We start from the raw sequence: 17889 nt of genomic DNA, 5'->3' as shown, positions 1-17889 counted from the left end.
TTTAGAGCACAAACAGAAACAGATCAGACACACAGACAGCCAACAGATCAAAACGGAAGCTGCGGGAGCGGAACCCACCACGCTTTGATTAGGTTTGGTTTGGTTTCGGTTTGGTGTGCGCAGACTAAAGCCGTCACCCCAGTCCGTCTCTGCCCTTGCCAAGTTGCTTGCCAAAACAGGGAAAGATTTGGGAAAGAAAGTAAGAGAGAGAAAAGCTGTGGGCTGTTACAGTCCGCCCCCCTCGGACTGACCAGGGTCCAGCCGACAGTCACCCAGCTCTTGTGGGTTTAGTGAATTGAGAAGACACTTCTTGTGTGGATTTTTCAATTCTTCAACATGTCATTTGGCCGGGGAGTGCTATTGTCCCCTGCCCCTTTTCTCCCTGCTCCTTCTGCCGAGACGAGTCGTGTCATCCCCTCGTGATCAGCACTTTTGTTGCCTTTGTTTTTGGCCCTACCTCAGAAGTCCATCTTGTCTTTTATGTCCCTGCCTTTCATGCATAAGGGAACAGTTGTGGCCTGTTGTGGGGCTGTTCCACTGCATTTCCACCAGTGGGGTTTCCTTTCATTCTCTTCAAAGTACTACAATGGGGCTCTGAAGGCCTGAATGGCCAATGCAGAGTGCACAATCCTACAGAGCCCGCTCATTTTGTTTTGCCAGAGTCAATAAAAATGCTAAGTTAAGAGCTAACCCCCTTATGCCCTCCTCGAATGGAGCGACTTGTTTGACCTCCCCTCTCAATTAACTTTTAATGATAAATTCATTGATTTTTCTTTTTTCACTTTTTCATCTAAAGTATATTATTCTGCACGCATTTAGTGCTGCATTTTATTATTCATTTTTTTATTTCACATTAATTCATTCCATACTGCATGAGCTAATCAATGCTGACTTGAATGGATTTATCGAGTTGTCTATGACACACAGACGAGTTAAGAGAGAGGACAGCTGGACAGGAAACTACCATCAAAACTATCACCAAAACCAGCTTGCATTTTTTTCAAATTATAGCTCTTTGGCATTCTGACCTTTCCCTGTCCTGAGACCTAGATAAAGACATCTCCGTTCTTCTGTAGGAGCGGGATTTAACTAGTTTTATGTTGAGGGATGAGAAAAGAAAAGAAAAAAGTCTGTAGTCGTCTCCGGGCATTACGGCAGAGGCCTTGCATAAAAGCATTGTGTGCCGATTTGTGAGCTGGGAGAAAGCCGGGGACTTTGGGAAGGATTACAGGTAGGCAGACATTGGCTGCCGAAGATAACCGCCATGACTTCATCCTCATTGTGTAGATTAAGGCATAAAACCCAAACTAATGAGACCGGAAAGGGGGGAGAAGACATGGATGGGAGGAGGAGTAAGGGGTATTGTTGATGGTGGTGAGGGACGTCATTGTCACTGGAATTAGCTTTTTAAAGCGAGAAGAGCAAGATGTCGGGTTCAGAGGTGATATAATCTGAGGAAGTGAGGTTAAAAAGAACGGATGCTACAACCTCCAATCGCCAAATGGAAATGCTAAATTTAGTTAAATAAATGAAGACTTGGGGTAGAGTCATAGACACAGTTTGAACTTTAAGGTTGGGGATTCACAAAAAAAAAAGAATCTAGAGGGAATGTAATGTGTAGCCTACAACAGAGGCTTCGTTTACACACAAAATAATAATAAGGCACCACCTGGTGCAATTTTATATCCCAACTAATATGCCCAATGAAACCAAATTCACACAAACCGCAAAACCCGACAGTCAACCAGAGATGAGCTTGTTGATAGACAGCAGGCTATCCTATGATATCTAATAGTATGTTAACTGAATGTGACGCAAGCGTCAGCAACAAAATCAGTTTGATCGCGTTGTTTTCTGATAGAATTTCCTAACTGGCCGCACTGCGCGACATTTGGAACTGAACTTTTGTCGGACACCCTCTTTATTCCTGTCGCTCGCGTTGAAAGTGCCGCAATAGACGAGGAATGGCTGATTCGTGAAGTTGAAATAAGGAGTTATCTATACGATACCTCCTCATTTCACTACAAAAAACAAAATAAGGTGGCAGCTGGCTGGAGGGAGATCGCCAGGAGATCGCCTGAAAGTTTCCTACTTGCTGTTGGCTGTATTGTATGTCATTTCTAGTAAATATCACAATATAAAACGTGTGTTTTCTGTTCAAAAAGTAGGCTTCAAATGTAGAAAGATAGCAACTATCACTTATCTTTTAAAGGGTTACATCTCCAGCTCCATGCAGTCTGATCTGATGGTGGTTTACGTGGTTTGTTTCCATAACGTAACGGAAAGTGCAAATTTAACGGATTCGTTGTGGACAGAGAGCGTCCTAAAAGTAAATAAAAAGATCACAAAAAGTTATATTGTTAGTTTCTTCTGTCAATAAGAAGACACAACAAGGTAGATACTATTCATATAGATAATATTCAAATCCCTTCATGCATTTTTGGCTACGGCCACTAGGGGGTTCAGTGAGCCCCCCTGAAACAACGCAAACTGCGCCTGTGGTTAGAGTGGGTAAATTCTGCATGTAGGAGCATGGTATTGAATTTTTATGATGGCAGTACTATGTGTCGCTACTGAGGGTAACGAGGTGTCACTCTCTTAACTGCTCCGAGCAAATTGAATTTCTGGTGTTTGGTTCTTTTAAATCAGTTGTTCGTTTGGTAGCACAAAACTCCCGTACAGTCAATTCCGTAATAATGTTAGCAGGTCCAGTTTGCTTGAGAGACCAGCTCCCCTGTAAACTCTGCAGCCCCCATCTGATCTAATCTGGGGACGGATTGCTCATCCTCAGCTCCAATTTGCTGGAGGGCAAGCAAAGAAAGCAGGGGGCAGAGAAGAGAAAAAGTATAAGAAAAGTGTTTGATTCTTTCCTTTCCCTGTCTTGGGTGTCTCTGGTTAATTTTTCAGCATTTCTTTGCCATCCAATTGTGTCCTCAGACCTGAGGCAGTGTGAAAAAAACCCACAGCATCATGCTGAGAGGAGGGCTGTATTTGGGGAATGTTTCAGCTCTCTTTTTTTCATTCTGAAAAACAACAAAAAGTGTCAGACAGGCAGGTGGACACGAAAGCTAGGTAAATATTGATGACTTTTTGACCATTTTATTTCCCACCCGCAGACAGCTTTCTGCAGACGGGAGAGCCTGTTTATGCTCCAGCAACATCGATTTCCTCCCTACTCTTTATTCATCTTCATTTTCACCAAATTTAATCTGGAATCTTAAGCACCACATACCTCAAAATGTAGTTTGCATATTATTAAGAAGGAGCTGATTATTGTGGGGGGTAGAAACACAGATCTTTAATTTTGTGCATTTTAGACACAGCTTCTGCCCGCACCGCCATGCTGGAGATAATTGTGGAAATCTACATATTGAGAGGGAGACTGTCGTCAGGGTCTGTTTTGGAGTGGGCCTCTTGTTATCTGCTATAATTCATGTGGTAGGATGACTATTACCACCTGAATTAGGCTATTATGCTGCCAGGTGGAGGCCAGTCGAGTTACAGGAAATGGTGATCATCATGTCATGACAATGAAGCAATTACTACAGGCTATTCATAATACAATATTGACCACCAGACCGCAATCAGCACTGGCTAGATATGATGACATAGATCTTATGTCAAGTTGAATATTTATTAACATCTAATATATTTTTTCTTCCTGCTTCATTTGGACAGACTGTGGTACGCTGCAGCTGAAGAGGCCTGGCATTTAGTTAGTTATGTTATTTATTGTCACGCTCATACAAGTGTCAAACCCACGTGGGCTTACTGCATAAAACACCAAATATATCCCGGCAATATTAAAACATTTGTCAGGCAAGAACATAACTTATTGTAGATGACATTACATGGCAAACAAAAACTTTGTCAACATCCATCACAAAAAAGGCTTTTTACTCTCTAGCCCTTAAATCCTTATATATGCAATAAAACATGAAATGGACATCTTCAATCTCACCTAAATTATATAACAAACAAAGCCTTTCCTCAGTTAGATCAAACTTGCTTTTTTCTCTTACTAATAGTGATGCACCTTAAAGGACCGGTCCATCTGCATTCTTTTCTGGGGTTTTTTTTCAAATGGAAACGAAACGCAAAAAACAGAAACGTAGGTTACCAAAGTAAGCTCATCAATAAGGTTATGAATAATGTGAACGCTAGCACCAACTGAGTCAAAGATGGCTATTCTAAGTTTGGAAATAACTGAAAGGGGTTGTTTCGGATTTTTTGTATTCTGTGAGGTACAATTACTGTTTTTGTGAATGTAGTCTTGTGACTTTGATGAGAGCAATATAACGGCTTCAGTTCCCCGTTGGAAACGGCTGTCTGATGTTAAAATGTTAAAAGGCTCACCTAAAAAATATCAATATCAGTTTTAAGTGTACGCTATATTTAGAATATTTTTTTACCGCTTTACCTTGCCATCAGACAGTCCTTTCCGATGGGAAACTGAAGCCGTTATACGCTGTCTTCAAAGCCACCACACTACATTCACAAAAACCTAAAAACCTAAAACCTGCCCTTTTAATGTACATATCTTTTTAATTTTGGTTCAATTCAACAAGGCTCTATACTGTACTTGTTGCAGATGGAACAATTTGCGTTACTAACGTCAGCTGACTTCATCACGTGAACATGAAGAAATGTTGTGCTTGGGTGTCTGCTGACATGACTGATACAGTTTTGTTTTTTTTCTTGGGAGGACAGTCTCAAAATGTCTCAGGAATAGTAAAGTGTCAGCTGTTCAGGTACAAGTTTTTTTTTTTAAAAATCTGGATCGTCTCACTTGCATGTTTAATGTTAGGACATTCCCATCCCATATCGCCACCGATAGCCAAAATTAGTGCAAACTCTTTGATGATCTCTGTTACATTTGACATGTTCAGGGAACCCCCAAATGCCAGAAGCATGTGCATATAAGTGTGAAATCCCAATCCTTAAATAGTTCGCCATTTCTCAGTGACATGCCCTGTTACCTTGAGAAATATTGGCGCACCTGTCTGGATTACATGACAGGAGGATTTCAGAGATAAGGAGATGAAACTTGGGGAAGACAGGAGCTGAATAAGTGTACATCAGTGACATAGTTGTGTGAGAGCGATGAAGATAAGATGTGTAGTTCAAGGATATGTGGTTCAAGGTGGATTTATTGTAGTTAGACACTACAGAGAACCGTATAGTGAGTGTCAGATCTTCAGAGGCTATTCTGTCGGATTGAAGATCAGTTGATAGTTCCATACCAGTGAACTGCTTTGTTCAAGAAGGTGTTGGAGCAAAACAGACACAAATCTGCATGTAAAATGCTGCTTAGCCAGCATGAAGGAGTGCCATGGAGAGAAAAATAAGGGAAAGTTTATAAGAATAATGTTTTTTTTGGGCTGTTGATGATAATAACTTGTTAGACAACAGGTCCAAATATGACATACTGTAATTTTGGGTATATAGGGCTAGGCAATAAATCAATATTATATTGAATTTGTGATATGAGACTTGATATCGTTTTAGATTTTGGATATCGTAATATGGCATAAGTGTTGTTCTTTCCTGGTTTTAAAGGCTGAATTACAGCAAAGTGATGCAATTGTCTGAACTTGAATGTTCTAGCTGTTCTATTATTTGTCTTTACCCACTTAGTCATTATATCCACATTACTGATGGTTATTTATCAAAGATCAAATTTTTTAAATAGTTTTTGAAAGCACCAATAGTCAACCCTACAATATTGTCTCAATATCGATATTGAGATATTTGTTCAAAAATATTGTGATATTGGTTACGGCTGTCAAAGTTAACATGATAATAATGCGTTAACTCAAATTTGATTTAATGCCGCTAATTTCTTTAACGCATTAACGCAACTTGCGATTTTTATGTTGTAGCGGGTTCAGTTTTAATGCTAGAGTAAAGATACTGGCATCATGTGAAACTAGAAAAAAACCTAAGGAATCCATTGGTACCAATCATGTTATACTAGCTTGTCGCAAAGGAGGATAAATAACGGTCCAAACTTGCGCTAAATTTTGGTGAGGAAAAACTGGCATGGCCATTTTCAAAGGGGTCCCTTGACCTCTGACCTCAAGATATGTGAATGACAATGGGTTCTATGGGTACCCACGAGTCTCCCCTTTACAGACATGCCCACTTCATGATAATCACATGCAGTTTGGGGCAAGTAATAGTCAAGTCAGCACACTGACACACTGACAGCTGTTGTTGTCTGTTAGGTTTGAGTTTGCCTTGTTACGATTTTATTATTTTTATTATTTTTTTATGCTAAATGCAGTACCTGTGAGGGTTTCTGGACAATATTTGTCATTGTTTTGTGTTGTTAATTGATTTCCAAAAATAAATATATACATACATTTGCATAAAGCAAGCATATTTGCCCACTCCCATGTTGATAAGAGTATTAAATACTTCACAAATCTCCCATTAAGATACATTTTTAATATAAAATGTGTGATTAATTTGAGATTAACTATGGACAATCAAGAAATTAATCACGATTTTAATCGATTGACAGCCCTAATATTAGATTTTCTCCATATTGCCCAGCCCTACTGTTGGGTCTGCAAAACTAATGTACGTGAAGGTCAGGAAGGCCCATGTCTAGTCTAACACAAGCTCACCAACCTCTTACCACATTCCACGCTCCTATCCCCCCCTCATCCTCCCCCTTTAATGCCATTGGGCCTGGGTCTACTGCTGCCTCTCTGCTAATGAGAACCAGTCCCATCCAGCACCATATAAACCCACTAACACACACTTACCTCTGATCTCAGACCAGTAAACGTAGTCACTGTGGCCAGGTTCCACCACTTTACAGCTGCTAATTTAGCCGCACAGCCCCGTGTTATCATAACCTTTCATGTAAAAAAAAAAAGAAAGGAAAAGAGGGGAGAGGAAAAGAAATCGGTAATGTAGGTGATGTCACTTTGGGGACTGTTAAATATACAGAACACAAGTATATAGTGATTTAATAATGGGGAAATGTCCACTAGATGTGGGATGGTGTAAATAAAAATATCCAGATTGTGTTTAGTATATGAAAGTTGTATTTGATGACTGTGCCTAGATCCCCACTGGTTACAGCTCTGCTCCAATCTATATATCTGTAATGTTTATCGCTGCCTGGCGTTGCAAACAGCTCCTTTGGGTTTTTATGGGAAAATTGAAATGTTTTAATATCAGCCACCACTTAAGTTAAAAGTAAACAATTAAATGAACAGAAGCAAAGGAACTGCTCATATATGTGGTCGTATTTGTGTTGTATTGACCATTGACATACAGTATACACCTCTTCTATGTTTTTTTTAAGCTTGGCAAATTTATTTGGTCAAGGACAGTCCTTTGGCTCTAGAAAATGACACTGCACATTTTTCACAATTTTCTGACATGATAGTTGCAGCCCTACTGTAATGTACGGGACACAGTAGTATGAGGGGTGAAAGAAAATATCTCAAAAACACTATACATTTTTAATTAATAGTTTACATGCAAACTCAACTTAATTTCAATTGAATTTTAATCAATTTAATTTGTAGAAATATGCATCCTCTACAAGTAGGGCTATGATGCTGGATGTTACAGGGACTGATAAATGCAAATGCAGATCCCACTGTTCTGATTGTATAAAAAAGCAAACTTTTTTACTTAGATTTTATGCATATTGTGGTGTGTTCTTTATACTTTGACAGTTTTCCCAAAACTATATTTAAAAAATTGAAATATATCGCCTTGCTTACAGTATCGCGATATATCGCGATATATTGAATCCTAACCCCTGTATCATGATACGTATCGTATTACCAGATTTTTGCCAATACACAGCTCTAAGCAGTATGCCTCTTTGCTACATCCTGTTGGCCTGACTACACATCATCTTTTCAGATATTGGTTATTTTTTTTAAAGGAGAACAGAATAAAGTTTTGTTGTCCTTGCCAGGATGGGAAAAAAAATACCTACTTTATTTCTTCTTTACCCCTTAATTACCCGTTTTTCTGTAAAATGAGACCTCCTGAGAGCTATAGAAGAGCAGAAAGAGGTTACACACTGAAATTAAGGGAACAAAAATGCTGATTTTGGTCTCTTGTTATTGATCTCTGCTTCTAGTGCCTTGTCTCTATAGCTAACATCAAGGCACTTCCACTCCCTTTCCCCGTTATCCGTTTTCTTCCTTCATAATGAAACCTATTCTTAATTTACGCCCACCATCTTTTTGTACTTCACTTATATTATAATATATTTGCTATTTTAAGTGGGCACTTAGCACGGCTTTTTAACATTTCCCCCCAAGCGGTATGCACAGAATAGACTGATTTCATTTAGGTCTCAACAGCCCCCTCTTGCCCCCTACCACTCAGCACTCCCACATCCGTCCTCCTACCCACTATTTTCCTTTCTAATTTTTGCTGTTTGCTTTTTTTCCTCTCTTCCCTATCAATTTGGGCCCTGTAGCTTTTTGTCCCTGAAACAACTGTGAGCTCTACCTTTTTTTCACTGGTCTACAATTTGCCTGGTGGTGTGCCATAGTCTTCCCCCTCAACCTTTCTCCCTAAGCCTTTTGTGAGTACTGTTCCCAGTCTAAATAGCATCTATGTATACCTGGAAGCACTAAAATGCTGTAAGCAACCTGAATTGGTTGTAACTGCCTGCTACAACCGCAACATCTCCGTGCAGATTAGGCCTGACTGGGACTGGAGGGCATGTGGAAGCGTAGTTGACAGGATTAAGTGGCTATTGAAGCGACTTTTGCTCCTTTTTTAGAGAGCACAAGACAAGAAAAGAGAATCATTCAGCCCCTCTTTTCAACAAAAGGAATACCCCCCTCTTCCTCTCTTTCTCCCGTCTTCCTCATAGGCAAAGGAGGACACTAATTACAAATATGATCCCTCGAAGGGCTCCTGATACCCAGCGAGAGTTAGTGGTGGGAGACGCGGTTTCTCGCTGTAATTAGATATATCTGATCCCAAACATTTAGCTATTCATTAGGGCCAGTTGTTTCAGAGGCCAGATTGACGGAACAAATAATTAAGACGTGTGTACAATGATTGTGATTATTGGTGTGCACCGTGGTGTGGGTGTGTGTGGATGATGGGAGGGGGGGAGACACGAGCCAGAGTCACTGCATGTGTTTGGGACTTTGTGTGTGAACCCTTGACACATTGAGTGTGCGTGTAGAGGTGGAAGATGTGATGATGAGCATGTCAACAACTGGTCAACCTGGTGTTTAATTGTGCGGCAAATCCAAGTAAATATGTTTTATTTTGATTTCTGTCGGGTTAGAAAACATGAATAACTTGAAACACGTTTGTTGCATGTTTTTCTAAACTTGTAAGAAGCATCATCTGAAGAGCAAACACTGCAGTATATTTGAGCAAAGCACCCAAAATGAAAAAAAGTAATGTACTTGCAATCAAGAGGTAACTGATATGGTGAGGCTTTACTCAGAGAGGGGTTGTTTTGAACACACTTTAATAAAACAATAAAGGTTTTCGTACATTGTCGTTATTAGTTGACTAATCAAATACCCTGGAAATGACGGTGCCTTCACGACATCATTCACCACGCTATACTGTAACTTTATTTATTTTATGTGACTTAAATTCAGTAAAACAGTTCTGAAGGCAATGTTCAATAATTGAACTCATATTTAATACAATTTTCAATGCAAAACTTTAACTTAACTTTGTGAATGAAATTCCAAATTTGTAATTATTTTAATTATGTTTATCTATTTCGTCATCGTGTGACTAAAGCCCATTTCCCTCTGGAAAAACACCCACTAACATTTTTTTTTCTTTTCAACTTTTGCCTTCATTTATAAAAGGTTACAATCGGCATTAATTCCCGGGACAAATAACTCCGCAGTAATCACGGGTATTTATTGGCTCCAGCTCAGTTATGCAGTCATGGAAATATGACACCCGTGTGGACACGCTAATTTTCGCCCCTTTTCCGGTGTGATGCCATGTGGCACGCGTTGAAGTGAACATATAATAAATAAAATCAACAAGGATTTGGACAATTATTATAATTAATAAATGTATAATACATACAATTAGTGTGCTCTCCTCAAAGCCACCAGACTCCATTGACAGAAACAGTCATTTTTAGTATTTTCACTGTTCCAACAATCACCAATTTTGGTGAGAGTTTGAAAGAGAGACTGAATAAGTAACATACAGATAACAGTGCAACGGCACGGCATACTCGCAATGGGAAAGGAGTTTATCGCAATTTTTAGCGAGTTTTTGTGTTTAAAAAAACTGTATATACTCTCTAATTTTGGTGAGAAATGGTATAACAGAGCAGAATCCTCTATAGGTTTTGCACCTATGTAGCAATGAAGGTACAGAATTTGGCCTTTTTAAAACTACACCTACTCTGTGTTTCCCTAACTTCAGTGTTTCGATGACTCAGCTCGAACTGCTACTGCTGACACTCCTACTCATTCACTTCCTGCCCTGCCTAGATATTCAGCAGTGTGGCAACATTAGCATATGAGTGGCTCAGTGTTTGGGTGAGTTTGTTCTCAACAAAGGGTCCCAAAGCACAGGTCAACGTCTCTCATCCACTTCAATGGACAGCTGAAGGGCAAACAGAACTCCCAAAATGAAACGTTTCCAGACTTTCTCTCTAGTCTGGAGGAACTCCTTCCGGATCCTCACGTATATAATATATAAACACCGTAGACATTATGAAGATGAATGCAGCAACAACCTTTAAATATTCATTGCCCTTCGCCCTGTATGTGTTCTCATGAGTAATGTATGCACCAAATACATGCATTTGCGCATACTGTCTGGAGTGTTGTGTATATTCATGAAATGTACACAAACTCATGTGTGGTCACCGTGTGCTTATGTATGTTTGTATTTGTGTTGACAGGGAGAGCGGTCGGCTCCTGCCCGCAGCCTGGCAGTTGTATCCCGAAGCACGGCGTTATCACCATCACTCGGCAGGCCCCTCGCTGCGCTACATACCCCGCAGGGCGGTTCTCTACTGCCCCGGCAATGATGAGCGAAAATTGAGGAAACTGGCCTCGCTGGAAGTCGACTGTGCCGTCTTGGACTGCGAGGATGGTGTAGCCCTCAGCAAAAAGGTACATAAACACACAGATAATAAGTATAAATGAAATGCAGCTTCGTATGAACAGGTCAGCGAGCAAACGTACATGCATACAGCTGCGTGATCCTGGCTAAAGGAGCTCGGGGGATTGGAATTAAAATCAGACAGGTGCTTGGTCTTAATCACTGAAAGGAAAACTACCTAAGTGAGATGTTTAAAACAAGCACATTTCACCCTATTATGATGGTATAAAGGCAGCGGCGGCCCCCTATCAGAGTCCTTTAAAACAAGGTGACCACGTCCCACTGGGCGAGCAGCGGGAAAGCACCAGATGCAGCAGGTTAAAAGCATTCTCCCCCCACCCACGTGACCTCCCCATTGGCCCTGCTGAACTGCCCATGAAATCGTGATTGGAGAGTAGGATAAAGAAGGGGCCCGGGTAAAAAGTTAACCAACAAAGGTTTTTAAGTCATGATAATAAAGATGATTGATATGGCCCGAGGCTGTTCCTGTAGCAGACAAAGACAATAAGACGATGGCCTGTGTGACTGACAGGCTAAAACTGTGACCCCTTGCGACGGAGTTGGCGGATGTCAGAGCTCCTGTCTTTATTATGTGTTAAATGTGGAGAGGAATGCAGCACCATTCAGGCTTGAGGAGAATTCAGACGGTGGATGTCAGCCTGTCAGCATGTGACAGGTCCATGTCTCTATCTTATATCCTGCCTCCAACCCACTCATTTTCTTTCAACAACCCACTCATTTTACATAAAACACAAGACTTTATTTACATCTTTTAAAGTTTGCAGGAAACTATTTTTGAATATGATGTGATTCATTTTTTTTCTCTCCTTTTCAAAGGCCTTTTCTCTGTTAGCATGTAGCTGGTGGGGTGTACCTGTCGAGGATGGCATTTAGGCTTTGGTATAAGCTGTTAAAAATAAAGAGGAAAATGACATTAGCTACAGGGCATTTCCATTCCCTTAAAAATGTCCCTCAGCAGGCTTACCTCTCCAACTTCCACTAGTAGCACTCCAACAATACCAACAATAAATTCTGCCAAATAGTATTGTACCTCAATAGTTCCCTACCTTATAATCCCATTACTTTCTCCTGCTCTGATATGGCTACATCAGCACTACACGGGACAAAGCATGGCAGCCATATTTTTGACACCATAGGTCCATGTTATCTTTAAAAGCGTTTGACACTGTGTGCACAAAAAAAATCCTGTAACCTATTATGTGTTTGCTAGGTCATACTGTGTAATATAAAAATTAGTTATTTACTCAATAACATAATGCACCTTTCCTACTGGCACCCTTTCTTCACTTCCCACACTCTCAGCTTCTTTCTCCACTGTGGCAATTGGAAATCCATGGGGGTTGTTGTGTAGTTATACCTTCCCTTAAGATGATATTTTTTTCCTGTTGGATGAACAGTGCTTCTAGTATGTGTGTGTATGTGTGTGTATGTGTGTGTCGGCTGGCAGGAATACTGCCAAGACATTTGTTTTGGATATCAATTTCCATGTTTTGAAATCCATTTGGCATAATAGTTTTTTCACTTTTTCGCAAAAATTCCATTTAAAAAAACCTCCTGTCTTTGTTTGTCTTCTTTATTCCATATGCAGGGGGGTATTTAGTAAGGCTTTTCAGACCCTCTTGAGGCACTTAACAGTCAAATTGCATTTGTCCATATTTAGTAAATGGTGCCACTGAGGAAATATTATGTCTTTGGAGTCATGCAATATAAATTTGACTGTGTTCCTGTTAAGAGATGCAAAATATGGAGTGAGCGAGTGAATTTAACATCTGAGTAAAAGACGGGGGGTGTTTCAGCCACGATTGTAAGTCGTCCTTCTCACGTGAGGTTGACAGAACAGATGCGCTCCTATTTTATGTTTCACATTTTAACCTAACCTCGACCCGAAGCATATTTTTATATGTTAAGTTTATTTTCTTGAAGGACCAGTGTGTAACAATTAGTGGGATCTATTGGCAGAAATGGAATATAATATTAATAACTATGTTTTCTTTAGTGTATAATGACCTGAGACTAAGAATCGTTGTATTTTTGTTACCTTAGAATGAGCTGTTTATATCTACATAGGGAGTGGGTCCTCACTTCACGGAGTCCGCCATGTTGCACCGTCATGTTTCTACAGTAGCCAAGAACGGCTGGGACCGGAGTCGATAATGTTACTCGCTCCCTTCGCCGCCGCTCTCTCTCTCTCTTGCTTCACCACTCACTTTCCTCGTACACATTCGCACACAGACTCTAGACACTGGCTCTGCTCCAAATGGCCTATGCTACTTTTACAAGAACTGGCCATATGCGTTTTCACCACCGTGGCAGTCCTACACGCTTGGCACACATAAGAAGTTTCAGTTGGTTACACTCAACCTCACCGCTAGATACCGCCAGATCCTACAACCTGTTCCTTTTTTGGCTCATGTTACTTTTTTGTTAGTTTTGTTTGATGCACTTATTGTAAGTCACTTTGGACTAAAGCATCTGCCGAATAAATTGAATGTAAAAGATCTTACATGGATGCACTTCATGCAAATCAGATGCACTTTTCGCTGGACACTTTTACATCTGCTTGTGTCAGTAAATACCCGGCTGAATTGAAAAATTGCACAAAATTTAGAGCCAGTAATTGGTGGTAGACTTTCAAAACATCCTCCGTAATGTCTTGTCAAAAAATATTAAACCCTTATTCTGCCCTCCTAGTATGTCAGATTAAGATCTGTTCAAATGTAATGTGAATAAATGGGAGATTTAGCTTTTACATTGTGAGTGTGTTTGCACTGACAATTTCTACAGCGTATACCGTAGCTGAGATTATATTCCCCATGACAACCTCACAGAGTTTGCCAAGAGATGCAAGACCTCAACAATGGTCTCATTATACATGTGTGTTTATTTTTTTATTCAAAGAGAATAGGAGCAAAGCAGAGACTGAGCTTGATATAAACACCACCCTGAACCACTGTTTTGGTAAAGGCAGCAATGGGTTAGGTGAAATGTGAGGTTAGTTACCGGGCTGTGCCTGGATAGGCCTTAAATGGGGGCTACTGCCCACAACCACCCTCCTATTATGTGTTCATTAATGTATTCTTTTCATTATCTGTCACCTTCACCTTAAAACAGGGAAGGATATTCATGACAAAAAGGTACGCTATGAAGGTCAGTCCACCCCCCTCCCCTTGGAAATTGAAATCCGGCAGTGCCCGCTTTAATTGCCTTGCCGCTTTGACTCCAAAAAAATGTCTGCGCTCCGTCTTGGCAGTAATGCTGGCTGCTTACGAGGCAGGGAGATGAGATAAAGGAGTAAAGGGTAGGAGCCACCCAGAGCTTGCTAACTGTCACCACAGACCCAGAGGGGAGAGAAGGAGGAGGAGAGAGGGGAGGGAAGACAAGGCTGACTGCTCTAACACTCTTACACATATCATCATATCTGTATGATCAGTGGGGTGGAGGAAGAGGGAGGGCAGGTTGAAACCCCGGAGCGGAACTGACGGCTACACCTGTCCTCTCTCCTCCTCTCTCCCTCGCTGTCTTGTTCTTTTCATTGTCCCTCTCTCTCTCGCTCATCTCCCCTCGCCAGGGTCCTCAGGGTTAAGATTGTTTAGCTCTCTCTCTCATGTTCTCTCTCCGTCTCCTTAGTGCCCTATGGTCCAGTATTCCTCCTGGTGTTTCTCTCCCTCTCTCCCTCTCTTTTCCCCACATGGGTCCCTCCATCCTCCCCGACTCCCCCCTGCCTCCCTGCCGTAGAGATTCTCTCCTAATCCCTGGAAGTTTGGAACTAATGAACTAACTGCTGAGCCGCTGCCACGGAGCTTGGTCCCAAACTATACTGTACTTCACACTCGATTTCCTCTCCAGATGGCATGGTGGCGTGGCCGACACGACGGGGAGCACCTCTAGCACACCAGCACGCGCCTGCAAAAACGCACACGAGCACACAAGACATGCAGAACGCAGACGTGCACACACAGGCAAGCGTGCACATGTAGACACATACACACACAAATACACACGCACGCAAGCTTATGCGCATATTGTTACAGTCTGCAGCTCACTGTGCATCAGTCAAGTATGACAGAGGAGCAGTGTCCTGCATTCACCATCAGTACATTAAAGAAGCAGTACCACTTGTTAATAGTGCTTAAAATGAGTTAATTCCCTTTTTGTTCACCGGAAGGTGTATAAACCATTTAAAGTAATAACTGATACTGATCAACCCCCTCAGTAGCTTTTATTGGGCCCATGTGGAAGCCAGAAACCCGTCAGCCCTGGGTTTTACAGCTTTATGAGTACATGGATGTGATTACAACCTCCAGACAGACATGATTCGCTGTGTTTAATTAATGCAATTTGTGGTAAGTTACTACTTTGATGTTACCTTGCACAGCAGCTGGATTCTCACGATATCACGAGAGCAGGCGGTAACCTCCGGTTCTGAAAAATGAAGCCAGTGCGGAAGTGCCTTGAACTTGCATTATTTCTCGTAGCCAGCAGGGGGCGACTCCTCTGGTTGCAAAAAGAAGTCTGATTATATAGAAGTCTATGAGAAAATGAGCCTACTTCTCACTTGATTTATTAACTCAGTAAACATCGTAAACATGAGTTTATGGTCTTAATCGCTAGTTTTAAGTCTTCTGAATACAGCATGATGTTCATTTAGTAAATTCTGGTCCCATTTAGAGTCAAATAGACCATAAAGCAGGGTATGATTTAGGACGTGGCTACCTTGTGATTGACAGTTCGCTACCACGACGTTGTCCTATCTGGGAGTTGTCCGTGCTTTCGTCCTACAACTTTATCCCTTTCACAGTATGTTTTCAGTTCATGAAGGTTAATTGTAACATTTGGTCGCCTAAAAAAATTCTTATTTAGTGTTCGGTTGTGTCCTAGCTCCACCCTCCACCAAGATGGCGCCAGCCAAAATGCCCAACTCGAGGCTTCAAAACTGTAGTCCCTAAACCAATGGGTGCCGTCATATTGACTACGACCACTTCTTGTATACAGCCCATGGCTTCAAGTAATTTGTTTGTGTCCAAACCACAGTGGCTCGGACCAATCAGCGTGCTGTGAGGAGCTAGTGGTAGCTACTAGTTGTTATGTAGTTTTTGCCCAATGATGCCAAAAACATTCTACCTACTGCAGGTTTAAAGGGAGATTTGTCAAGTATTTAATACTCTTATCAACATGGGAGTGGGCAAATATGCTGGCTTTATGCAAATGTATGTATATATTTATTAATTGGAATCAATTAACAACACAAAACAATGACAAATATTGTCCAGAAACCCTCACAGGTACTGCATTTAGCATAAAAAATATGCTCAAATCATAACATGGCAAACTGCAGCCCAACAGGCAGCAACAGCTGTCAGTGTGTCAGTGTGCTGACTTGACTATGACTTGCCCCAAACTGCATGTGATTATCATTAAGTGGGCATGTCTGTAAAGGGGAGACTCGTGGGTACCCATAGAACCCATTTTCATTCACTTATTTTGAGGTCAGAGGTCAAGGGACCCCTTTGAAAATTGCCATGCCAGTTTTTCATTGCCAAAATTTTGCGCAAGTTTGGAGCGTTATTAAGCTTCCTTCACGACAAGCTAGTATGCCATGATTGGTACCAATGGATTCCTTATGTTTTGTAGTTTCATATGATACCAGTTTACCTTTAAAAAAAAAAAATACCAAGTTGCCTTAATCTGTTAAAGAAATTAGTGATGTTAAAATGAATTTGCTTTAATGTATTATTATCGCATTAACTTTGACATCCCTAGTTTTTGTCATTGTGTCATTTGTCAATTCCTTCATGCACGTTGGTCAACTGCGGGTGACTGAGAAACTGATTTGGTTACTTTTGTATGCGATGGATACTGTAATTCATAAAGTTGTTAACCCTGACTGTTTTTCCCTTGGTAACACTACCAGCCACTGGTCCGGAGACGGACCTTTGTAGCTGCATTGAGTGCAGCCGAGGGAAGAATAGATGGCACATTGTAAAGTGGATGACATTATTACGGTCTATTAACTTTTTCTGCTTGTAGCGCAGTCAATATATGAGCTATGGTCTATGCATGAACTGTGTCTGACACCAGAGATTTTCAACTTAACATAAATTATGCAGCCAACCGTCAACTGATACATGACCTCAGTTCAATGCTCACTGTGTTATTCCAGAGGACACTGAAAGATCTGCTCTCCATTTAAGTGGATTCAAATGACTAAACTCTTGACGGAAAGAGCTCCTGGGAAATAATGTTAGCCGCTTGAATTATGAATACTGAACATTTGTATTTAGTGTGTGCGTGTGCGTGTATTTACATCCGTGTATATACATGTTCTTGTGTGTGTGTGTGTGTGTGTGTTTGTATACGTGTGCGCTCAACACCTCCGAGGACCCAGGAGACTTGAGAGAAACTCCCAGTCAGGCTGCCAAGACTCACAAACGGGATGTGAGCCGCTCAGCCAGAAAATAGACCCTGTCGCAGCCAGATCAGAAAGACCTTCACATCCAAACCTTACTGTCTGTCACAGTGTATGTGTTAAGCATCATGTGTCGGGTATCGATTGGAGTCCTTCGGGAGGGTATGATAGGCGAACGAGAGGTCAGGGTGCACAGGAGAGTGATGACAGCGCTGTGATTAGCATTCGTTGCTCAGGAGCGGACAGAGCTTGTCCGTTGTTGGAGCACAGAGAAAGTGGATGGATTTAAAGGAGTAAAAGTTTTGAACATTTAACCTCGCGTGTATTTTAGATATCAATAAAATCCCTAAATTACATTTGAGCTT

At 41.1% G+C, this 17889-nt stretch overlaps 1 protein-coding gene across 1 annotated transcript in view; it reads left to right on the top strand.

The window, feature by feature from the left end:
• Window positions 1-17889, top strand: part of clybl (citrate lyase beta like) — a 78095-nt gene that overhangs the window by 34174 nt on the left and 26032 nt on the right. The window contains exon 2 of the mRNA XM_074658680.1: window positions 10895-11108. Coding sequence (XP_074514781.1) covers window positions 10895-11108 — 214 coding nt within the window. The remainder of the gene's footprint in view (window positions 1-10894; window positions 11109-17889) is intronic.

The sequence above is a fragment of the Sebastes fasciatus genome, chromosome 14, assembly GCF_043250625.1.
Source record: "Sebastes fasciatus isolate fSebFas1 chromosome 14, fSebFas1.pri, whole genome shotgun sequence".
NCBI classification, from domain to species: domain Eukaryota; kingdom Metazoa; phylum Chordata; class Actinopteri; order Perciformes; family Sebastidae; genus Sebastes; species Sebastes fasciatus.
This window is presented reverse-complemented; position numbering and strand designations above follow the sequence as displayed.